The 25,153-nt window shown below is 32.3% G+C and overlaps 4 protein-coding genes across 4 annotated transcripts; 1 reads left to right on the top strand and 3 right to left on the bottom strand.

Annotated features, from left to right (window-relative positions):
• Positions 1-492: 492 nt before the first annotated feature.
• On the bottom strand, positions 493-2,615 carry LOC106758749 (F-box protein At2g39490). The gene is made up of 3 exons (XM_014641727.2): positions 1,692-2,615; positions 1,031-1,192; positions 493-937 (listed from the first exon to the last, which is right to left on the bottom strand). Exons 1-3 carry the CDS (start codon positions 2,463-2,465, stop codon positions 716-718), a joined length of 1,158 nt encoding a protein of 385 aa, XP_014497213.1. The 5' UTR covers positions 2,466-2,615; the 3' UTR covers positions 493-715.
• Positions 2,616-5,489: 2,874 nt separating this feature from the next.
• On the bottom strand, positions 5,490-7,644 carry LOC106758879 (aquaporin TIP1-3). Its single transcript, XM_014641881.2, has 3 exons — positions 7,340-7,644; positions 6,515-6,765; positions 5,490-6,119 (listed from the first exon to the last, which is right to left on the bottom strand). The coding sequence occupies exons 1-3, from the start codon at positions 7,470-7,472 to the stop codon at positions 5,745-5,747; spliced, it is 759 nt and encodes a 252-aa protein (XP_014497367.1). The 5' UTR covers positions 7,473-7,644; the 3' UTR covers positions 5,490-5,744.
• A 1,089-nt stretch (positions 7,645-8,733) lies between these two features.
• On the bottom strand, positions 8,734-18,120 carry LOC106759202 (ABC transporter B family member 20). Its single transcript, XM_014642252.2, has 11 exons — positions 17,328-18,120; positions 14,921-14,975; positions 14,640-14,815; positions 14,319-14,519; positions 13,238-13,497; positions 12,848-13,158; positions 12,529-12,749; positions 12,081-12,421; positions 11,029-11,813; positions 10,701-10,942; positions 8,734-10,479 (listed from the first exon to the last, which is right to left on the bottom strand). Exons 1-11 carry the CDS (start codon positions 17,712-17,714, stop codon positions 9,250-9,252), a joined length of 4,209 nt encoding a protein of 1,402 aa, XP_014497738.1. The 5' UTR covers positions 17,715-18,120; the 3' UTR covers positions 8,734-9,249.
• A 2,318-nt stretch (positions 18,121-20,438) lies between these two features.
• On the top strand, positions 20,439-23,414 carry LOC106758773 (psbP-like protein 1, chloroplastic). Its single transcript, XM_014641758.2, has 7 exons — positions 20,439-20,633; positions 20,720-20,810; positions 21,640-21,720; positions 21,865-21,947; positions 22,086-22,280; positions 22,398-22,494; positions 23,136-23,414. The coding sequence occupies exons 1-7, from the start codon at positions 20,571-20,573 to the stop codon at positions 23,237-23,239; spliced, it is 714 nt and encodes a 237-aa protein (XP_014497244.1). The 5' UTR covers positions 20,439-20,570; the 3' UTR covers positions 23,240-23,414.
• The last annotated feature ends 1,739 nt before the right edge of the window (positions 23,415-25,153 follow it).

The following is a 25,153-nucleotide window of genomic DNA, read 5'->3' as shown; positions in this document are numbered from 1 at the left end:
AATGATTTGTTTTCTTTAACTATAAAATGCAGATCAAATCTTACAAATCTAAACTTTATATACTTTTAATAAAGTTTAGGATAAGATCATTAATATCATATACGTTTGAATTAAATCTTAGTTAAAATTAAGTTAGTATGATTTCAAAATAGAAAGTATAACTTTTATATCGGATTTCATCATAAATTCGTTTTTGACTTAAAATTTTATAAATACAAATCACTTTAATATAAACTGAGGGTTTGATTTTCTGTGTGAGTTTTCCTTTTTCTTCCTTTTATCTATCTTGTTCTTAACCATTCCAATTACAATTGTTAATAGCATAACCATAATCAGAATGATATTTCAACGACTGCATTACTGATCTCGTAATAATTGACTCTGTTTTCCATAATACAGGTACGAAAATATTTATAGCATACACGGTTTTATGTCTGCGGTTGAAACAACAGTGTCAGAATTAATCAATTCTAATCAAAACCTACAAAACAGTTGAAAAAATTAAATTGAATTTGATCAAAGTGTGTTTGAGAATAACATCATTGAAATACGATTTTATCAGCTAGCTTTTATTCTTTTAATCTGCAAATACCCTGTTTCAAGGCTATAGATAAAGCCAATAGGAGAAAAAAAAACACATTCATAGTACCTTGATACATGCTTAATTAGTACATGACTTTTTCGCAATCTTGCTTTCTTTGGTATTTGCAACAAATCACTGCACAGAGATTGCATCCAAGAAATTCCCATCCGAAGACTTTATCTTTGGAGGGTTTCCATTGATCAGATGAATTAAGCCTTTAGCCAGTGAGATTTCATCTTTTGGAGAAGGAAAACCCATAAACTTTATCAGTTTAAGATGTTGCAGTTCAGTGCATTTAGTCTCTTTCATTAAGCATGAATTGGTCCCTTCAGCAGAATAACTTTCAGGATCAATCTGCATATCAGTCAGTGAAAAATGAATTATGTCAGAAAGATTAACAACTAAAGCAGAACACAGGTTCAATTAATCCCCTATGAAGACACATACAGTCACAACAAGTTGCTCCAAGGAAGGACATAGTTTCAAGAAGGAGAATAAGGCTTCCATGCTGAATTCCTTCTTGTTATAGTTATCAATCCACCGCAACTCTCTTAATTTATAGAATTTGAAGCTCCCAGATAGAGGAGAAATCGATGGCCATATCAATTCCTGCAAAAAGATAACCTTGCAGGAGTTACATTTCTCAATGCAGAAAACTTAAAAGATGAGACATCTTGGTTTTGCTTCTCATCGTCGTGTTTAAGAAATAGACTTTAAATTTAACTCAATCTTATAAAATCAGTTTGTAAATTAAGGTTTGTATCTTATTATATACTATAAACTCGTTTTATCACTAGCAGACGTTTTATCACTACCAGACGTGAGATTTCCAACTATGTAAACAAAGTATCTCTTAAAGTGTTAAAAACTCTTTCAAGGAACTAACGTTTTTTAGCCAGTGTTCTTTCACACAGACGAATGTAACACAGTTGATGATATGTTTAAAGAGCTTGATTATCTGTTAATTATACCAGACCCTTTTGATATCATAAGCATATTCTAAAGTGACGAAAATGTGCATACAAGTGTTAGGTTCAATCCTTGTTACAATTTCTCAATGTACATACAAGAACTACCAAAACAATTCAATCAAACAAACATGACATACCTCAAAAGTCCATTTACACAGAGTAAGAACTTCAGAGTTCTTTATGGTTAATAGGGTAGCGTCAAAATCCCTGGTGGTGAAACCAGTGCAGCTCGGTCCTAGTCTGAAATCAAGCATGGCATGACTCAGGTTGAAATGAAATTCTGGCCTAATCAAAGGAAGAGGCCCACGGTACCGAAAAGACTTGAGTTTAGAAGTTTTGAGATTGAGAGACTTCAACTCTAAGCAATCCAAGATGGTCAAGCTGTGAAGCTCTGAGATGGAGTCAACACTCAAAGATTCCAACCCTTTGCAGTGAATGAGCACTAAGTTCTGAAGGTGCTCCAAATTTGAAACAATGGAAGAAGCTACCTCACTGGTGAAAGAAGTCACTGATTTGAGATAGAGAGTTTTGACTGAGAAAGTGGAAGGAAAAGACTGATATGGCTTGAACAACAAGCCATACCCCATTTGAATCTCTTCCTTCCAAGAGGTGAAATCAAGCATAAGCTTACTGTTATTTGCAACAGTTGCCAAAACCACACTCTCTTGAGCAAAGTGAAACTGAAGCTTTCTGGGATGCTTCAATGGATCAAGCTCCTCAAAAGTTGTCATAAACCCTGCAACAACACCTATGATATCTTCTTCACTTCCATGTCTTACAACAGCTTCATTCCAGAGGTCTCTCCATCTGGTAGAAAGGAGAGTGGTTTCTAGTGCTGATTCGTTTGGCAGAAAAGAAACTATGCGACCCAGAATTTCATCTGGTAGATTACTCAACAGATCCTTTCCCATGTAATCTCTTCTTTCAATTTCACCACAGTCTCATCTAAAATCTATATACATGTACAAAAATAACTGCACATCACCTTTTCTGCTGTCGCCATTACTACATTTGCTTGAAAGATGAAAGATGAGGCCATTAAATGCTGCTTGAAAATGCACTCTTGTTTCATTAATAAGACATGAACACTTTTACATTAATTTTACACAAAATATAAAAATAAAATAATAAAAAAGAAGCAAACTTTTGTATTTAAACGAAAAAAGTAACTAAAATTAATATAATTAATTGTAAAAAATCTAAGTATATCAAAAAATCATATATTTAATAAAAATGGGTGTGTCACATTCGGTATTAGAAAAAAAGTTGTAGTTTTCAGGATCTCATGAATTAAATTGTATAATTAATCATTTGTTTTTTATATTTATGTTTTAATTGGTTTATATATTTATTTTTTATTCTCTATTTTTGTAAAATATTTAATATTTGGTTAAATTAACGTTAACATCTTTGAAGAGTGATACGTTTTAAAATCTAAATCTGATATAACAATTACAAAATAAGAAATAATCTAAATTTTGATATATTTTAAATCTAGATTTTGACATATAATATTAATTTAATATAAAGAATAACATGAGTCATTGTTAAGAGATAAGAGATAAGAGATAAGAGATAAGAGATAAGGATTCAATTAATTAAAACATAATATAAAAGTAATTAAATTATTAATTAAATCATTATATTGGTATATTTTTTATTCAAAATCTTAAAATAATAAATTTTCATTTTTAGCTACTTTATTTTTTACTTTTATTTAATGTAAAATTTGGATTCAGACTTATTATTAACAAATTAAAATATTTCATTCTTTACATTAATTTTTTTATATTAAGTTAATATTATTCTTTTTTACTTTTTACTATTTTTTATTAAAAAATATAAAATTTTACACTTTTATAATTATTTTATTCTTATACTATTACTGTTAAATGAATGTAAAAATATATAATGATACCATTAACTTTTTGAAAAAAAATGGTAATTACGTGATAAAAAAAATGAAAAGATTTGTCTCCAATCAAATGAATAGCTTCTAAAATGGAAAAAATTGAACTTGCAACAATTTAGCTTGAAATCTTTCAAAGGGTGAAGCTTTCTTATAGCTTGCTGATTTGAAAAGGGGAAAAGCTTGTAGCTATGGAGAATGGACCCATTACATTGTTTATTACTATTTTTCTTACCATTGAGATTTTGAACGGAGAAAAGCTGACTAGGACCATTTCTATTACATGGACTTGGTAAAAAAGGAAAATATTTTCTTAATAATTTATTTTGAACAATTTTTCTGCATAATTATGATAATTTGTGATTGATTTTTTTTAAATATATAAACTAATAAAATAGTGATATATTATTTGTAATAAAATATTGTTAACCTATCATAAAAATAATACAAATTTTTAAGGTAAAGTCAAGCTAATAACAACATTGCTGATAGAAGCAACATAAGATTTCGTGCTATTCTTGAAATTGGTTTTCTAGAAACGCATTACATCTAATGTGCCGATTCTTGTCACTAATATTAAATGTGTCGGCACGTGAAAAAAATAAAATAAAATATATTTACATTTATTTAACCCATTTTATAACAATAAGATAATTATATATAAATGACTTTTTAAATTTTTCTTAAAAATAAACAGTATCAAAATGAATATAAAAAATAAAAAAATGTTGACTTTTATAGATATAAGTACAAAAAAAATATTAAATGTGTGCTTGTGAGGTGTGGAATTAAACAAAATAAATAATTGTAAATTATTTAGGTATTGAAAAGACAATGGTCGTGGGGATCAAATCTCTCTTCACACGACACTTCTATTTAATAAAAACTGATAAAACTTGGAAAATTTGAGTAGCTAAACTCTTTGTCATAAAAATAATGGTTTATGTGGACTTTAATTTTCTATCCTATAAATTTGATTTTATTATTTAGTGATTTTTTAAATAGTTTTTAAGTACATTCTTTCATGTTTCTTAAATATGTGAAATTAAATAGCTCAAAAGTGAAAATAATAAAGACTATACAAAAGTGAAACATGCATCTCATAGAAATTTACTTAACCTATGTATAGATATATATATATGAAGAAAGTTGTTCGTAGTTTTTTGTTTATAGCATAAATGAAAATCGCATATGTTCATTTATAATAATAGTTTAAAAATCATGTTATAAATTCTTAAAATAAAACATTCAATGCAAAAGAAAACAATACTTACAAATATTTGCATATATTGTGTTGTAAATTTTAATAAGGAGTAGTTTTATATTTTATCATGACATTTTGCATACACTCATAATTTATTTACTATAAGTATGAGTTTATCGTATATTTCATTATATTTATTTTTACTACATTCAAAATATAGGTAGCCTTGCTCATATTTTTGGTTATATTTAATTCAATTTCATTAAATAACTCAAAAGTGATACATTAAATTATATAAAAAAATTATAAATAGTAAGTCTTTAAGTTTTATATGGAAAGTGATGACATATATAGAAAATTTATATAGAGTATATATCACCTATAATAATTTCAACGATAATATACTTACAAAATACTATAAATTTTATACCATAATTTCAAAAGCATGATAAATCAATTAAACACAAATTTTCAATATTTCTGATGTTTATTTGTTTCATATTATTACTCATTAATTGTTACTATTTTATATTTCTTTTAATTCATACCATTCCCAACTTTTCATATTTTTTATCACTCTATTGCTCTTAATTGTCAATATTCCTCTTATTTTATTCTTTAGTGTTTTTTTTTTTACTTTTATTCTTTAGTTTTTTTTTTTTTTTTTACTTTTATGCTTTTCCATATTTACTTGATCTTTCATTTTTATTTATTTTTTCTCATAAAACATGTAATAAAAAATTAGCATAATAATGGGCAAAGTGAATTGATAGTTTAACATTAAAATTCATTACATTAGATTACCCTGTTAAAGGAGGGAATTAATAATAGTAGAGAAAAGTTAAAAAGGATAGCAACTCATTATAGTCTAACATAAAAGATATTACATCTAGAAATTCCTTGTTCATCTCTACAAAACCAGAAAGAGAAATCTTAATTCCTACAACATAAAAATGGAGTACTAAGAATCCTTATAAATTATTAACAATCTCAAAAGGATCTTAAACCTTCAGCAATTTTATTCACTCCTGAATATAAGAGCAGAAGCAGACATTAACATTTATCAGAAAGCAAAATCTAGAAGTCACTGCTTGAAAGAGGTTCATGACCATCATCACCAATGAAGATGTTATCATAGATAATTGCAGCAATGGCTGCACCAATGAATGGTCCAGCCCAATAGACCCAATGATGAGTCCATTGCCAGGTAACCACAGCAGGGCCAAAGGACACAGCTGGGTTCATTGATGCACCATCAAAAGCACCACCAACTAAGATATTGGCACCCACAATCAAACCAATTGCAATAGGGGCAACAATTCCCACATTCCCTTTCTTTGGATCCACTGCTGTTGCATAAACTGTGTATACCAAACCAAAAGTCATCACAACTTCAAAAATCAATGCATTCCACACAGACACACCAGGGGATAGAGAAAAGCCTGATGTTTCCTGCAATGTACATGTTACAAGGAAAAGTTTCAGTGCAAAAGGTTACTATCAATTGCTAGTGGCAGTGTTAAAGCTGAAAGAAGATTAAGACTTTGTTCACTTGAATAGATTTAGAGGAGATTGAATAGATTTTAGAAGATTTGAAGGTAAATTTTTTATTGTTTATTTGAGTGGATTTAAAGGTAAGTGAGAGTGAATTTAGAAATAAAATTTATGAGAATTAGTGTAAGATTTGATTCATGTGATAAATGAAAAAAGTTTACTTCCAAATTCACTGTCACTTACCTCTAAATCTAATTAAATAAACAACAAAAATATTTACCTTCAAATCCATTCAATCACTCTTCCCCTCATCCATTCAATCAACAAAGTGTAAAGGATTAAAGGGTTACTACCATTCCACCAGTTGCAGACTTGAGAAGAATGCATGCAACAACTGAACCAAGTAACTGTGCAATCCAATACAGAATACTTCTCAGCAGGGTTATGTTTCCTCCTATAAAGGCACCAAATGTGACTGCAGGGTTCACATGACCACCAGAATGGACTGCCCCAACAGAAACAGCCACAAAAAGCCCAAATGCATGAGACAGTGATGCAAGTATTAGACCAGTAGGTGTTGCAGGTCCATTGTCAGTAAGCTTGCCTGCCAAAATAGCCAATTAATAGCTACACACAAAATCCTCACATTGTTGAACCTAAACAACACTAAAATAGAGGACACGACAATTGAAACTGGTGTTGAAAGTTGAAAATTTCAACTCTGGTTTAAAAGTTTACAGATATTATGCAGCTAGCATTATTCAGAATGGAAGTGTAGAACTACTACATGAATGTATGTGTGATTGTGAGTGAGTCCTACCACTTTGTCTTTTACTTGATGTAAGCACTTGATAGGGAGAAATTATTACATGATCATCAATCTTTATGTGATTAGTGATTTAATTAAACTTTATTATTCTTTCTTATGATTTTTTTAAAACAAAAACAAGTCTTATGTCATTTAAAGATTGATTGAAACCAAACCACAAACACTTAATATTCAAGACCATATAAGAATTTCCCCTAAAGAGAAAGTCTCAGATCCAATATCTGACAAACTTTACACTAAAGTCCTAAAAACTTCAAATTTACAGTAAATTGTTCTGAAATGCAATGTAAGTTCAAATGGGACTAGGATAAGTTTTTGGAATGAAAGAAAGAGTGTGAAGAGTGCTCACTGTAAGCCATGCCAGATCCTTCTCCAACAAAAACAAAAATGATCATGGAGAAAAATTCTGCAAATGCTGCTCTAATTGCATCAGGTTGGGCAGCCTCTGCAGGGGACCCAATTGCAATTCTATACATTGCCATTGTTATTGGGTAGCTCAGGAATCAGAACAGAACCTCAAGAAACATAACAAAACTAAATGTGTTTCTGGCTTTTCATTTCTATACAATTTGCTTATGAATGAGAACTAACTGTCAGAGTGATATTCGCACTCTCAACACCAGAATTAACGGCCAAGGAAACGGTCACTGACAAATCTCAGATCAAAGGTTGTTATTTGTTTGTCTAAGAATATACTAATCACCTTTGCCATCCATTACTTTGACACTTTATCTCTCTTATTCTTTACTAATTATTAATTAAATTTCATTATTTTAAATATCATATTACTCATAAAAGTGAATGTCAAGTGATTATATTGAGTGTCAAAAAAAAAAAACATTTCTCATCACCTTTAGTCAGATACACAATGTAGTAAGATCGAGTTTAATTACCAAACAATTAGTCACATGTTGATATATTGGAAAATATTATTTTTTGCACCCAATAAAAATTTACACATACTTTATATTCATTATTTTGTGCTTCAGCTTTTGTCTCACTTTTTTTTTACAAATACAAAAGTTAATTTTGTTAATGATCAAAATATTTCTACAAGTGATATGCATCTAATATAGTGTAGAAAAACGTTTTTCATATATATTGTCATTCACTGTATATGTGAAGAAGATGATTTATTGTTTCTATGAAGTTTGCCATCTTCCTTTGCAGATTAAGAAAATGTTGTACTTTTTTACACAATCATGTTTGGAGACCAAGTTTGATTTTCCCTTAAAACAACACCTTATTTATCCAAAATTACATTAAATACCTACAGAAAGGACAGCAAAACAGAACTTCAACATTTTTTTGTCTTTATAATATAATTTCTATGAAATTTATACTTGATTTTATGAAAAGGAAATATTTTAAGGCTCCTTAAAATAAGCAGGAAAAAAATATTTTTATTTTAGAAGACGTGATCATTGATTATTTATAATTTTCAATTCATTAATTGCTCTCGGTATTATTTTTATCTTCTCCTTCAAGAGTAAACATTATTTTAAAAAATTACTTGAATAAACTTATAAAAGTATTATGACAAAGGAAAATAAACGAAAATTTTAATATCTTTCCTTGAATTAAAACTACATATACTGGTTTTAACCTCAAAAGAAAGTAATTTATTTTATTTTTTACTTTTTACTTGCGATCTTTATACGAGTAAAGGAGGGTTGAAAAAATGGATGTTATAAAAAGAACAAGAATGTGGTCAAGAATATTAACAAGGAAAAACACTTGAGATTCAAGCAGCAAAAGGAATGCCTTCCAAACTATTGCTATATATTATATATACAGATGTTACAGCTCTTGGATCTGAATTTTCTACAATTATCAGAATTCGAAAAAGAAAAAGAAAATTACAGTTATGAATAAGTTCATCATCCAAGCTCGACCTCACCTGAGAAGAATTAGTGTTGATTCCACTCTCTCTTGAGAAACAAATCAATACCATGGATGGAAAACACCCAATCTAAGCTGCTTGCTTTCAAAAGAATTCAACCCAAAGCTCACAAACCAACCAAACTCCAAAATCCTATATTTAAATTCCTACATATCTATTTGTCCTACAGTATTCACTTCCTATGCCTATTGATGCCATGTGCTACGTCATTCGCATTCCCACCCACAATTTCCACCTGACGTTCTTGGGAAAACCCTTCAGGTGCAGAAGTCACCAATGATTCAACTCAAGAAGAAAGTGAAACTATGCTCATGAACAAACATTAGCCGCAGTTACTCACATCACATGCTCCCATTCTAAACAAGTCGATGCTGACGCAAGGTCTTACCAAAATGAGGTTGCATCAAGCGGACATACAAACCGTTCTTTGCAACCAATGAATCATGACTGCCTTCCTCCACTATCCGTCCGCCATTAAGCACTACAATATTGTCTACATGCCTCATCATTGCTGCCCTGTGTGCTATTAAAATGGTAGTCTTGTTTCCCATTATTAGTGTGTCTAGAGCTTCTTGCACCACTCGGCTTGACTCAGATTCAATTGATGAACTGGCTTCATCCAACAATAAGATAGGGGCATTTTTCAGCACTACCCTAGCAATTGCAATTCTCTGTTTCTGTCCTGGGGTTAAGTCAACGCCTCTCATCCCTACATGAGTGTCATAACCATGAGGCAAGCTGCTAATGAAATGATGGGCATTTGCTATTCTTGCAGCCTCTTTCATCTCTGCTTCAGTGGCATTATGCCTTGCGTACAAAATGTTTTCCCTTATGGTTGTTGAAAAGATAATAGGTTCCTGCTGAACAAGACCAAGGTGGCTCCTCAACCATCTCAAGTTATAGAGCTTTAAATCCCTACCATCCAGGAAAACTTGGCCTGCAACTGGATCATAAAATCTCTCAAGCAAAGATATTATAGTGCTCTTTCCTGATCCTGAAACTCCCACAATAGCAACTGTTTGGCCCCCATTGACTTTGAGGCTAAAATTGCTCAACACCAACACTTCAGGACGAGATGGGTAACAAAAATCAACATTTTTTAACTCAATGCTTCCATATACATTGGGTGGCTTCAATGCTGAACCATCATCAGGATCAATTTTAGGAATACGGTCTATAATTTCAAACACTGATATGAGGGATTTTCGTCGTTTTAGTATGTAAGGAGCCAATCCAAAAGGCTCCACAAGTGCAAATGTTGCAAATGAGAAAACCATGTACTCTTTGAGTGCAGTCGGTGGATCCATGTAACCTCGCTTTATACATATGGCAGTGTACCAAAGTAGCAGGGCATTACAAGCAAAAAGTAGAAATTGTGAAAAACCAAATGCAAAACCAATTGCCATCCCATGTAGAAAGCTCTGCTTAAATATTTTCTTCAATTGCAGCCTATAGAGCTCCATTACCTTGTTACCAGCACAGAAAGCAACCACGGTGTAAATGTTCCTAACTGCATCTTCGAGGACCAAAGATGCCTTTCTGTGCATTTCCTGGATACCTCTTGAAAATCCAGCAAGCCAAAATTTCTGCAATATTAAAAACAGACTGCATTTAATGAGTTTCGTGCAAAGATTAAGTAAATTGACAGGACTCCTATTATTCTTAGAAAGTCATTCATCAGTTCATACAATTAAAAGATTGAAAAAGCAAATTTACGTTGTATTTCACAGGTGTCATTGGTCTAGAACAGGTTCATCAATTTAATAACGCCCATTTTCAAAATAGTTATATTTCAGCTGGTGCAAACCTGGGCAATGGCAGAAACACAGAGAACTGGAAGGGTTGCAAAAGCCACTAGTGCTAATCGCCAGTGCAGCAAAGCCCCAATAAGAAGACCAACAATAACTGCAGCACTGTCCTGTATAAATATGGAAAGCCTGTTGCTAAAAGCAGCTCGCACAAAAGTAGCATCATTGGCCAATCGCATGGACAAATTGTCAGCACTGTTCTCCTCACCATCAAACCATCCCACTTCATTGCGTAGCATGGCTGCAGTATCATAGAAACAGGTTAAGTAATGTTAAAAGTTACACGTTTTTTAAAAGAAATACGCTGCCAGAAAAGTAGTTATGAACCTGAGAACATCATTCTCCTAACTCTTTCTGTCATTTTCTCACCCATAATACCGAAGTAGAAATGCTGTAAAAAGTTGGCAACTACCGTCACAATACCCATGCAAGCAATGATCAAGCACCACTTGTCTACTTCCCGTTCCAGGTGATGGGTGTCATCAATTCTATAGTAAGCTGTCACCACAAGACCAATAACATAAGCAAGAAGGGGGTTGAAAGAGCCAAAGATTGCAGCACCTATGCTTCCTAACACAGCATAAAGCCACTCAGTAAAACTAAGCTCAGCCAGCTTCCGCAGTGATGGGGGCTTTTGGTGTCGCACACCCTTTGTTTCTCTCAATTTAACTGAAACATCATCAGAATGACTATGTGGCCTACTAAAGGTCTGTGAATGGGAGCGTTCACTTTTAGGATCAGATGTTAAAAGAGGTGAAACTGGAGATTCAGGATCAGATTCATTTGACTTTTGTCTCTGCAGAGTCTGAACGTCAATCTTTGGTAGTTGGGGAAGTCTCATTTCAAAACTATCCTGCCTTCTTATTGATGGCTCCTTATCAGCTACATCCAATAGCTGTCCATTTTCCAGCATGTGCTCAGGTGGTGGGCTCCAGGCTTTTGGTGATTCGTGCAAGTTAAAGGCGCCATCTGAAGGTCGGGATACATTAGACAATCTTTGAAGAGAGGGTGACTTCGTCATTTTAGGGGATGATGGTTCTTTTAAGCTATGACTTGAAGAATCTTTTTCAATTTGGAAGCCCGCAGTTTCCTTGTAGTTTCGAACAGGCATCCTGGTGATAAAGAGTAAATCCATGAAAATGCCAGTGTGGAAATGTTCTATTATTCCAATAAAAAATGTTTGATGCTGTAGTCAATGGTAATTTGAATGCACTAAAAAAGTGTAAATATTATTAGTTCATTATTCTAAGAAATAATTCTCTAAACAAACTGTCGATCGAATTCCACCATCCCAATACTTTAAGAAATCCGTGTTATCTTATGAGTAGACACAAACAATAATGCATGGTGAAGGAATAAGTGTGATTTGCTTAAGAGACCTCTTGGGAAGTTTGGTTGCCTCTTCACATCGAAGAAGCTCTGCATATAAGCCATCCAGGGTTAATAATTCATCATGAGTACCCATTTCAACAAGCTGACCTTCCTCCATAACAGCTATGTAGTCAGCATTCCTTATGAGACTAAGCCTGCGAGCAATTATTATTGTAGAGCGTCCCAACATAAGCAAATTCAGAGCCCCCTGAACAGACCTCTCAGCCTCAAAATCAAGTCCACCAGTAACCTCGTCAAGCAGAAGAATTGATGGATTTAGAAGCACAGCTCTTGCAATAGAAAGTTTTATTTTTTGCTCTTCGGTCAGAGCCAGACCTGCCCTGCCAACCTGAAAGCCAGAAGCGTCAGTTTTGGGAATTAAAACCTGACTGCACTTAAAAAAAGAGTTAAGAACACCATCCTAAAGAAAACATGATTATGCGACCCAATCTTTACCTGTGTGTCATAACATTTCTCTAATGAGCTGATAAACGTATGTGCTTGAGCTATTTTAGCTGCCTCTTCAATTTGATCCATGGAAGCATCCCTACCATAAGCAATATTGTCTCTTATACTCAAACTGAGTAAAGCAGGCTCCTGAGTGACCAATCCTATTTGGCTCCTCAACCATTCCAGTTTCAAATTCTTGATGTTTTCACCATCTAAAAGAACTTCTCCTGAATCACAGATTGGCAAAACAGTACAAATCTGTAAACAACCAAACAGCACTTTGAATGAAATAATAAATCATACTGCATCGTTGGAGAAATTTTACCTAATGTAGGATCATAAAAACGCTCCATGAGTGGAATAATACTACTTTTTCCAGAGCCATTTCTGCCAACAAGTGCTACGGCTTTCTTAGCAGGCACAGTGAGATAAAATCCACTCAAGATAGGGATTTCAGGACGGGACAGATAGCTGAAATAAACATTCCGAAATTCAATATTTCCTTGCACTGAATCCGGGGCAGTGCCATCATGATTAACAGATGAGGGTGATCGACTTATCATCTCAAACAATCTATAAGCAGCTATTCGTCCCTGGTCAAATGAGTAGAAATTTGTAGCCGCTTGATTCAATCCCCTGAGTAAAATAAACAAATTTTAAGTAAAATAATTAACATAAAATGAAATTATATGTGTTGGGTGGGATTGATACTTACAGGCCACTTAGAATTATAGCAAAAAGAGCTGTTATAATTTCACCACCATGCGCTTTTCCATGAATAATCAAGAATCTTCCAACCCAGAGTTGTAACGCACAAGAACATATTGCTAGACCATATGTAAATCCAAGACCAAGACCTTGAACAAGACTAATTAATATACCATATCTAAGAGTAGCTTGCAATGATGTTGCATATGAATACTTAGCCAAAGTTTCATTTGTAAATGCATACAATGTCCTTACATAGGAAACTGCCTGCAACACAAGAAATTATTTATATTGAGAGTTGGTGGCACTAAAACACTTCATCATTCTTAATGTACCACTTCATATTCAAATATTAAGAAAAATAAAGATAAAACTAAAGCCTTTCTGATGTTATTAACAAAACAAAGCAATCATTCATTTTTACAACTTGAAAACTGTTTCACATAGAATAATATGAGATGTAATATGTACATAGCTTTAAGTATGTATAATCTGAGACTCTTAAACAGCATATTCATAATCCTAAGGAGAAAATGGCTAGCAGAAATTTTGAAGCATTTAATTCAATGATCCCATTCCATGCATCTCCACATCAATTTCTCTTCCCATTAGATGGGGTAAAGATGATCTAGTCTCCATCGCAGTAAGAAATGATAGAGCAGTCATTTCAGTATCATAAGATATTAAAGGTGTCTCTTTGGTATTCTGCTCACAGGTATTTCATCAAAGTTTGCAATTTCAAAAAAGCAAAGACTGGACAATAGTCCAAATTTAGCTAAAAATATGAAGACCGAATATGATATACAATTAAAGAAGGGGCCAACAGAAACAAATGAATATGCAATACCATCAAAAGAAGTGAAAGCCCTAAGGTTGAACCAATCCACATGTTAGCTTTAAATTTCGGAAACTATAAAGTAGAGGTGTTATTTTAAATAGATAAGGTGGTATCATTGGAAATTTGACAAAGAATACTATACGAATCTTAAACCATCTATATGCCTATCTCATGCATACACGTGGGAAAAAAAAAAAGATGAAAGTACTTAGGTCAATGTAATAAAATTAAAATTCCAACAATAAACAACCTGTTCAGCAATGCCAGCTGCTTCAGCATATGCATCTTGGATGTTCTCTGCTAGCCTATGGAGGAATATGTTTGATATTCCTCCAGCAGCAACGATAAATGGACCCGTTCCTAACGTTAACAAAGCAATCTGCCAACAATTGGTAAGGCCAATGACAAGACCGCTGAAGAATGTGGCCATATTATGAATATAATTTCCAACCTGTGTCATCAAAAGCATGTAAATATATTATACAAGACATGTGTCCAGAGATATTAATTGCAGAGAAGTTAATTTTTTACAAACGAAGTAATTTATACACACGATTAGAACAAGACATACTTTTTCACTGAGAGCAGACTGGATAAGCAACACATCACTCAATACTTGACTCACAATGTCTCCATTGTTCCCATAAGTATCAAAAAAACTCATATCTTGATTAAGCAGTACTTGAACATAATTTGACCTGATGACAGCAGTCTGTCGTTCTCCCGTCAAGATCCAACACGAAACCTCTATTTAACAGGAGGGGGAGAGCATTAGAATAGCACAAGACTTAAAATGAAACATCTCATAAAACACATTTCTCATGATGAAATTCATTAAACATTTAACTTTACCAATCCAACCAGCAACAAAAACTCCCACAGCAATATAAACAATGGTTAAAGCAAGCTGCGAAGAAAAAAAAAAGAAGAAGCTAAGTTAGCATAAGTCCATTGACTCAAACTGAATGCCTTCTGGAAAACTGAAGATAATTGCTCCCCTAAAAGTTTCCTCTTTTCAAAATTTCAAATAACAAAATTATTAAAAAGTTGAGATAAACAACGATAGCAGTAGAACATGAAATACAACTTTAGCATGCACATTATGAAGAGGAAAAGTATGCTCCCCTGACTTTCTCCCATCTCTTCTATCTTAAAGGTCCACCAAATAGTTGAAAAACCAAATCAATTGCATGGAAAAAGCCTTACACTCTCTCCTCCAAGAGCTTAAAAGCCCAAAGACAAATAGAATATATTTTGAAGCTTTACTTACAACATAAGAATACCAGATTACCAGGAGGCATATATATCTAGCTTTTAAGGCTACTTGTCCACAAGAACCTGGTAAATGTTGCTAGTGCATGAAGCACCCAATAGCACCACCAAAACTCATTATTGTCTGAAGACCAACAGGGCAGAAGGAATATGGGCTATTACAAGGAATGTATAAGGTGCTAAAATATAATGTATCTGAATCAGATAATAAAAAAGGTAACTACAAAAAGAATCAGGCAAAGGACAAATTACAGGTAAAGTGCAGAGGATTATAACCACCCTATCTGGGAATGAAACTTCAAGCATTTTCAGCCCAATGGGATGCTGTAATTTTCATTTCATGATTTTGGGTTGAATTGGCTTGTGTCATTTAACTGAAATATGGTATTGTTATGATATTTTTTTTGACATAGTACAAGGGGCCGTGAAGGATACTTTATTCCTTTACCTATGGAGGATGAGTTATAGTACAAGGTATGATAAAAAGTTATGACATTTATGCTTTCTCAATAAAATGATCAGCTTCATAAATTACGGCAGAAAATTCCATCCAAGAGTGCCCTCACGTAATGCAATCAAACCCTAGGTGTGAAGTGTGATGCTTAGGCTTCTCCAGTACATGATCCTGCTTTCTTTAATTTTATACTCTACCAGATTTATTTTGCTTGGCAGACAACAACAGAAAACAATCCCATGAAGATCCTAAATTATTGACTGCCTGAATTTTCCCCAAAAGATATCAAATACAAAGCCCTCTTACCATAGGTACTTTCCACAGCAATCAGACAGAAAATTAACTTAAGTTAACATGTCTTCCTATTTTCTGAGAATTGTGAGTCTTTCAACATATCCTCTATGAAACTTCAAAGTTTTCCAAAACTTCAATACACCATAGAAGAAGCTAACTAGTTAAATCCTAACCCAATTTCACGCTTGTAGAAATGTTTTAAGCTTGCAATGCACTCCAAGCAATTAGTTTTAGCACGGGACAGAGAAGAGAGCCACTTCCAAAAGCTCAGTCTGATACATGATTTAAATACTAGCTCCGTGACTCAAGTAACAGTGAGAGACTCACTCTTGTATCAACCATTGAGTTGAACCAACTACAAGTTGCTAAAGTAATGAAAGTATTTATGACAAACTGTTATGGACAGGGCTGAAGTTGATTTCATTTGATACTACAGACTGATACAACAAAATAACTACCGTACTCTACAATCTACCTTTATCATTTCATTGGACAAGGAAAGGTCTACACAACATTGCACCAATGCAAGAGAAGCAATTATGAAACCAAAAGTGCAATGGTCAGCCCGCAAAAGTAATCAGTTTTCAAAACCAGACAAGGTCACATGCAAAATCATCACAACTAAACATTTTTCTTGAACTCTTCATAGTCCAATCAATTAGTGGCAGGGGGCAATTGATTTAGAGAACGTGATTGTTATTAGAGAAACTTTCCAATTTACTACCCGCGGAAGTTACCACCTATTGACCAATTTAGTTCTAGACATCAAACCGAAGATAAACATTTTTCTTGAACTCTTCATAGTCCAATCAATTAGCAGCAGGGGCCAATTGATTTAGAGAACGTGATTGTTATTAGAGAAACTTTCCAATTTTCTACCCGCGGAAGATACCACCTATTGAGCAATTTAGTTCTAGACATCAAACCGAAGATAACAAGATTACACGAACAACCAAATAAAAGACACGTTTTGATATAGCTTAAACCCTAACAATAACTTCGCAAGTCACCAGCTAGCCAAGTGAACCAAATCAAACTATCAGAAAAGAAAACTAAGGCTTATATACCCGATCATCACCAACCCATCCAAGTCTAATTGTAACAAAGCTAGTCAGTAAATTCTATAAATAAATCTTTCAACTACATCTCAACAGCAAAACATTGCCTGAGCGTTAAACAAAGGGGCCAAAACCATAAAAGGAGAAAGGTAGGGTTTGCGCACGAAAATCACAATCTAACCTCGGTGAACCTGTTAAACTGCTCGTGTGACGTGCCGAGCTCAGGATCCATCCGCAGCACGTGGATGATCTTCGCGAAATAGTGCAAGTAAACGACGAGCGCGGTGCCATGAGCCGCGGCAGCTAGGGAGCCGACGGTCATGAGGAACCAATCGAAGCGGTCGGCGCATGCGAAGAGCTGCGAAAACGGAACCGCCCCGGGCGGCGGTTCGATCTCCTCCGGCTCCTCCATTTCCTCCTCCAACTCCACCTGCTGTGAGGCAGAGGTCTCGGCGCCGGGGTCCAGGTACGGCGACGGAGACTCCGGCGGCTCCGAGACCTCCGAAACCGGCGTGAGCGGTTGCACGTGCGGCGGGGACCATCCGAACAATCCTCTTGATATCATCATCTCTTTTCGCACGCTCTCTCCGAAACGAAAACTCTGAATTCAGCAGATCCACTCAAACTTAAAAGCCCTGGCTTATATCCGCGTTCCGTTATTTTCCTCTTCCGGCGAACGACGTCGTCCTGGCCTTCGCCGGCACCGCCGTCGCCGTCTCTTTTTACGGCCCCTCAGGTCGGAAACGCAGTTCTAAGAGGAGAAACAAACGTCACCCGAAGCAGCAAACGAAATTCGTGACCCCTCTCCCGTTTTCTTCTTCTTCTTCTTCGAGTTTGAGAGAGTTATTTCAGTTTGGATAGGTTTAACGGTCAAACGCCGGCGTCGATATGCCTTACCGTATTTTCCTATTTTATGACGATTTATTAACATATGCTTAATTATTTATTTATTTGTTTATGGGTTTATGCTTTTTAGGGACAGAAATACAGTGAGTGTGCGCTGTGACGACAAAGGCATGCATGCAAACCTGGAACAACGGTGAAGGGTGTTTTCGTAAACTCACACTCAATTATGATCATCATGTTTTTGTTTTCGTGAAATTACGTTACCATCCTCTAGTGAGAGTCGTTAAAATTGACACGTGTCAGTGCCAAATGGAGGCGCGCGGACATATTTAATTTATATGTTTCAACTTTAAATTCATGATTAACGTCTTTTTTAAGAAATTTTAAACAGTTAAGTTGACAGTTTATTATTAATTAGCCAGGTTTAAAAATCTTGTTATATTAAATGCTTTTTAATTCATTTTAAAATATCAGTATTTAACAATGTCTTTTAAAGGTACATATAAACAAAAAAATTAATTTCGTGAAAAATAAAAAATGGAAAGAAATAAGATAAAATAGTGAATCTTTTTTATTGTAAATAATATATTGTGAGATAGATTTGTTTAAAAAAAAGATAATCATAGATTGAGTGATAATTTAAAATATTAAAATAATAAATTTATAAATTTATTTTTTCTATTAAATACTAAACTAATGTGAGATTTAGAGAGATACTTGTTTTTAATATTATACAGTTATTAGATTTATGATTCATTTTATAAATGTATTAGTTGTAAATGAGTAATTAACCATATTGATATAACTTACAACCTTGAAATAAATAGTATTGGTATTATATTGATTAAAGAAACTTCTACATTCTTATATAAAAACAACAAAAAAATAATATATTTATGACATATTTAAAAAAATGTTTTTAGAAGATATTATGCAATTTTTAATTTTTAATTTTTAATTTGAAAATGAGTTTTATGAAAAGTTAATATTGGAAGAGTGATAAATAGGGTTGAAGGGCCCTCTTCACTTTTTCTTATTATGGATGAGCCACTCGCAAATAATTATTTTACATTTCACACTTCCTTTAATTTTATTTATTATAAACTTATAATTAGTGCATTCATGTCACATTCATCATTCCTTACAACAAAAGCAAGGCACTATGGAAATATAGGTCCATATAAATTCATAAACCATGTAAAAAAATACAGGATTATATCAATAAACTCATTTTAATTAGTTTTTTATTAGATTGTTGATGTTTCTAAGTAGAAAAGTATTTTTATTTTGTTCTTATATTGTAAGATTTATTTAAGATTCAAAATTGATGTGTTATGAGAATATTATAATGGAATGGGTCTTATGGTGATGCTCAAAGTTAGGAACGATAATTCAAAAGAAAAAGTGTAGATAATTTGACCATGCATACCATTATTGGGTCAATTGTTACATTTTAAATTAAAAGTTAGATACAACAATTTGACTATGCATAGATTGGAATCATAAATTCCTAAATAAAAATAAATAAAAAAAGAAGCTTCCAAATTCCAAAGAAGAAGATAAACCACTCACTAAATATATCTTAAACAATCATTTTGTTGTCTTTATTATTTTACTTTATAATCTTAATTTTCTTGTTTAAAGTAAATATTCAGTGTGTGAATTTTTAAAAAAATCAATAACTATCGATTATCCAAATTAGAAGATTGACTACTAAAATATTGATTTTTTTGGTGTAATATATATATATAAATATCTGCGGATAAAATTCGTTTCTAAACGGATTGGATACGGATAGTATATTATTCGATATGTGAGTATTCGTTACTGACAAAAATAAAAATAAAAAATAATAATTTATATATATATTAATTAAATTTTATTAGGTTAAATTTAATTAAAATTAAATTTTAATTTATATTTAATTTAATTTATATTACATTAATGTATATTTTGTAATTTTATTTTAAAATGTATATTTTTATTTTATTTTTTTCTGATATATACATGTACCTACAGATATTTTATAAACGAATATCCGATAAATAACGGGTACAATTTTATCCAACAAATTAGATTACAGAGACCATCTATACTTGACTCGATCCGTTCTTAATCCTATATATATATTAAAGTTGTGATATTTTACAAATTAGAAAAATAAGAACTATAAAATTCATGTAAATATTCATCCACTAAAATCATAAACCTTACTATAATTAAAAAGGATTATGAACTCAATAAAACTATACATTAATATCTACATGCACAAACTTTTTTATCATTCTTTTAATCAATGATAAAGTGGAAAATTATTTTCTTTTACAAAATTAATTTTAATATAACTCAATTTTAAAAGTATCACAATCTTATATATATATATATATATATATATATATATATATATATATATATACATATATGGAAGATGTGAGTGAGGGCAAATAGTAAGGAGGGAGAAGATTTTATGGATAAGTGAAAGTCCGAAAAAGGGAGTTTTCCACCACATAGAACACAACAACAAACACAAGTCACTTGTTCTTGTTTCATTTTCTCTGCAGTTTCTCACACAACAACAATGACGTCCCTGCAGAATTCCCCAACAATTCATCGAACCCTTCTTCACAACACTTTTCCGCAGGTAATACAAAATCACACGCACGCTCTCATGCTTTCACTTCCTAAATTTAATTCCTTTCAATCTTCCCAAATGTGGGTCTGTTACAGAAGCTTCCCACTTCTCGTTCTCCTCGAAGAGATGCCGTTTCCTTCACTCTCAAAGCTGCCCATGAGCCCTCTGCTTCTTTAACTTCGCAAGGTTCGTTCTTTTTTCTTTTGGGTCTGCTCAAGTTGAATTCACAGCTCTCATTGTTTGTAGTGTGTCTCATTGAGGCTTCTTAGAAGAACTTGGGCGCTGTATGTATGTATGTATGTATGTATGTATGTATGCTTGTTTGGCATTTTAGGATTTCTTGCTTGTCTTTGATGCTTCAAAACCTTAAGGAAGAATAGAGATTTTCCAATTGCTCATTGAACGTGCTTCTGTATATCAGTGTAGGTAATTTGCATCTCATGGAGATGCACAGTGCAATTTAAATCTTGTTATCTAAATCAGACATTAACTAGAAAGAATTACCTATGAAAGGCCCTGACTGAGGAGAAATATTTTAAGCACATGGTTCTCTTTCCTTCAAAACTTGCTTAGGCTATTAGCCATAGCAAAACATGATTGAGAATGAAGAGTGAAAATAGTAAGCAGTTATGTAGTTGGGCTTTCATGTGGGGCACAAAATGTCCTAATATGAATTACTTGTTTTTTGCAATGAAAACTGACAGTTTTTGATTTGCAATCACTACACCTGTTGTAAACAACTTAGAGGATTATATGACGACCAATTATAGATCCTTCTACAATATCCTCTTACTTTATATGGTAGTACATATTGGATTTTCCATGTTTATTTTCATGTTTACAAGACAGTAAATGTATTTGTTTTGTTGTTTCCATTTAATAGATTATTTAAAAGGTATTGTGAAGATTTGAAGGAGGATATAACAACACTCTTATCTGACACTGAACTGCTATCATTAACGGGGACTGTATCAATTTTTTGGTTTTCTTTTAATCCATTGCCTTACCTTGGCAGATAGACAAGGAAGGCGCCAAGTGATTGCCATTGGAACTACTGCCCCATTACTTTTTCTGATCAACCAACACTCAAACGCTTGTAAGATTGCATTTTAAGCAGTTAAGTTTTCCATGTCACTGAATTGTGCCTGATCAGGAAGATACAAATGCTGTTTATGACACTTGTGACTTTCCTAAATATTGAGGCCTGACACCCTGAGGATATGCTCTTGATATGGCTCAGTTGCTGCAGAAAACAAGAAAGGATTTTTGTCTGTTTTGGACAAGAAAGATGGATATTCATTTCTCTACCCTTTTGGGTGGCAGGTGAGCATTGTTGTAATACTGTCTGCACTCTACATTAGTGTGACTTTACATCTATATCAAGTTTATTTATTGATACAAAGCTAAAATGGAAGCTAAGGTTAGCTGCTTCATCTCTTTTTTACCATGGGGAGTGAGCAGGAAGTAGTAATTGAAGGTCAAGATAAGGTGTTCAAAGATGTCATTGAACCACTGGAGAATGTCAGTGTAAATGTGATACCAACTGGCAAACAGGATATTACAGAATTTGGGTCTCCTCAAGAGGTCGCTGAAACTCTGATAAAAAAGGTTTTGGCCCCTTCAAACCAGAAAACCAAGATAATAGAAGCAAAAGAGGTTTGATGTCTTACATCTCTTTTCCTTGTTTGTATTCATTATCTTTTTATGTTTAATTAGACTCTTTTCATTTAATCTGTTGATTTTGTTCGTTTATTCATATGTCTAATGCTTCAGCAAGATGTTGAAGGGAAAAAGTACTATCAGTTTGAGTTCATCGCCAAGGCTCCAAACTATACTCGTCATGCTCTCAGCACAGTCTCCATTGGCAATGGTATGGTTTGACCCTTTTGTTCTTGCTTACTTATTTTAAGTAAAAATTAGAATTAGTCCATTCTCAAAAATTTGAATCAATTTAGTTCGTTATCTTTAAAATTGTGTGAATTTAGTCTTTTTAACCAAATTTTGTTAAGTTTATTTGATGTTTTAAACTCGTTTAAGTTAATATTGAAGTGGAAATGTGTTTAATGGTGTAAACAATTCAAATGCTATCATAAAAAGCATTTTGAAATGTCAAATAAACCTAGCAAAAATTAGTTAAAAAGACTAAATCTATACATTTTTAAAATTTGGAGACTAAATCAGACCATAATTTTGAAAATGAACTACTTCTAATTTTTATTAAAAGTTAAGAAATCAAAAACATATTTAACTCATTTTAACAAGCTTGTAAATTAGCCTCTCTTTTTTTTTTCTTTTTGAACTTAGAAACCGAATTAAATCTTGGGTAAAAATTCCCGTGTCCCTTAAATCTTCAAAATTAGAAAATGTATGCAATTTTGTATCTAGACGACTTTTTTTCAGTGTTAAAAAACAAAACATTTGAGTTTTAAATTAGTAAAATACCAGAAAACTTAGTTTCAAATTTAAGAACATCATCCATGTTTTTATTTATGTTTTAATTATGAATTATAGGTAAGTTTTACACCTTGACAACGGGAGCAAACGAGAGAAGATGGGAAAAGATGAAAGAGAGGCTGCAGACTGTCGTAGAGTCATTCAAAATTTTCGATGTTTGAAAAATGATCACTATTGTTACCACCATATTAGAGATATTAAACTCTTGAGCGAGAATGTTTATTTGAGCTTCATAGTCCCAAGTTTAATCAATGTTTGCTTATCATAACTTTCTCCAAATACATGTACAATAAACGAGTAATTCTAATGGATACAGCGAAATTTCTAGCAACGATACATTCAAGTACTCATTTTCTGCCAACGATAAATTTATAAAGCTAGGAATTCTTCACAAATTTACAAAACGGAATTATCAAATGATACGAAATGTTTCGGATGGGAGTTTGGGAATTACTTTTTCACACTTTGTGTTAGTCTCTTTCACATTATTCTGAGTCTTTGTCATGATATTTCTAAGTTTTTCTTCTTCAATGTCTAAGTCGAGTAGGTAGGTATATGTTAAAAACATCCTCATGTTCAAATCATTTAATTATGGCCACGGTAAAGTTTAAAATGTGTAATAATTACAATCACTTTCTTTTTTATTTTATCTTTGTATTTATAGGTTTTGAGTTTTGAGTTAAAATTGATCTAATTACGATTTAAAAGTCTATAAAGATGTTTCACTTGTTTTTACTTGTTAAGCATATTTGATTTGTGATAATGATTTTTAATAATGTAATTATCGATCGACCAACCATCAACATGTTGGTCGAGTGATTAACTGTGACAATTGTGTTTGGAAAAATCTTCGTTTTTTAGAGACGTCGATCTCATGCATAGTTTTTATAATATTTAAAAATTACTATTCCAAAAATATGTTGCTGAACATATTATTTTTAACTCTTTCATGATAGTTTAACTATTTCATGTTTAATAAAAAGCTTAGAATAAAAACAAATTACTCAATGTAGAACAATTAAGGTTTATGAAAAATTATTTGAAAAATAAACTTGAATTTTTCATTACCGTTATCTTTTCTAAGTTTCTACCTTGTTTTGTATTAAACACGTTTATATTAACTAACATAAACGCACATAAGTTATAAGTTATTTAAATTTTAGAAAATAATAATTAAAAGAGTAAAATTGAAAAAGTAAAAAAAAATATATATAATTACAGTAAAAATAAATTTTAGCTATTAAAATAAAAATCATTATAACGAAAAATAATATTTTTACAAAGTAGTTAATAAAATAATAATAAAATAAATAATTCTTTTACAATAAATAGTTATTAAAATGATAAAACTGAAAAATATTTTTTTATTATGAATAATTATATAAATTTAAATAATTCAATTTTTTTTACATATTCTTGATAAATCAGTGTCAATGTAAAATCATAGAGAAAAAAAGTTGATCTTTGAATAGGAAAAAGATTGGATGTACATGGCTCCAAATAAATTGACTTATTCGAAAAAAAACCATGTTCTTTGGAAAATTATCGAGTATCAACGGTCAGTATCATGTTTCATAAGTCAACGATCAACTACAAGTGTTTTACTAAAGATTTTCACATGCCTTCAATTCATAAGAAAATTGGAAGGTTTATGCAATGTACACTACCCAATGCTATCCAATCACAAACCGACTTGTTTCTACTTAGTCCTGACCTAACCTTAGATACTCTAAAGGAGTATTATTATTTATCCTTGAGGTAAATGAGTCATGACCCACTCAAGCCTATATATAGGTGAAAACTCAGAAACCTATAAATATCATATAAATGTACACCTCTCGAGACAAATGATTCTTATTCATATTTACAATATTAACTACTAACTGACGAAACATACTAACTTGGATATCAGAATGTCTTTTGGAAACATATCACCATTTACTCATGGAAGAAACATTGAAGAAAAAGTGAAAAAAAACTCATTTAAAGAAAAAAAATTGAGAAATTTCATGAAAATCATCTTCACAGTATACATTCACAACGGTTGCCATTAATTTCAAGTATAGAATTATAAT

The sequence above is a fragment of the Vigna radiata genome, chromosome 4, assembly GCF_000741045.1.
Source record: "Vigna radiata var. radiata cultivar VC1973A chromosome 4, Vradiata_ver6, whole genome shotgun sequence".
Taxonomy (NCBI): Eukaryota; Viridiplantae; Streptophyta; class Magnoliopsida; order Fabales; family Fabaceae; genus Vigna; species Vigna radiata.
Note: the sequence above shows the minus strand (reverse complement) of the source record. Positions and strands in the feature narration are given on the sequence as shown.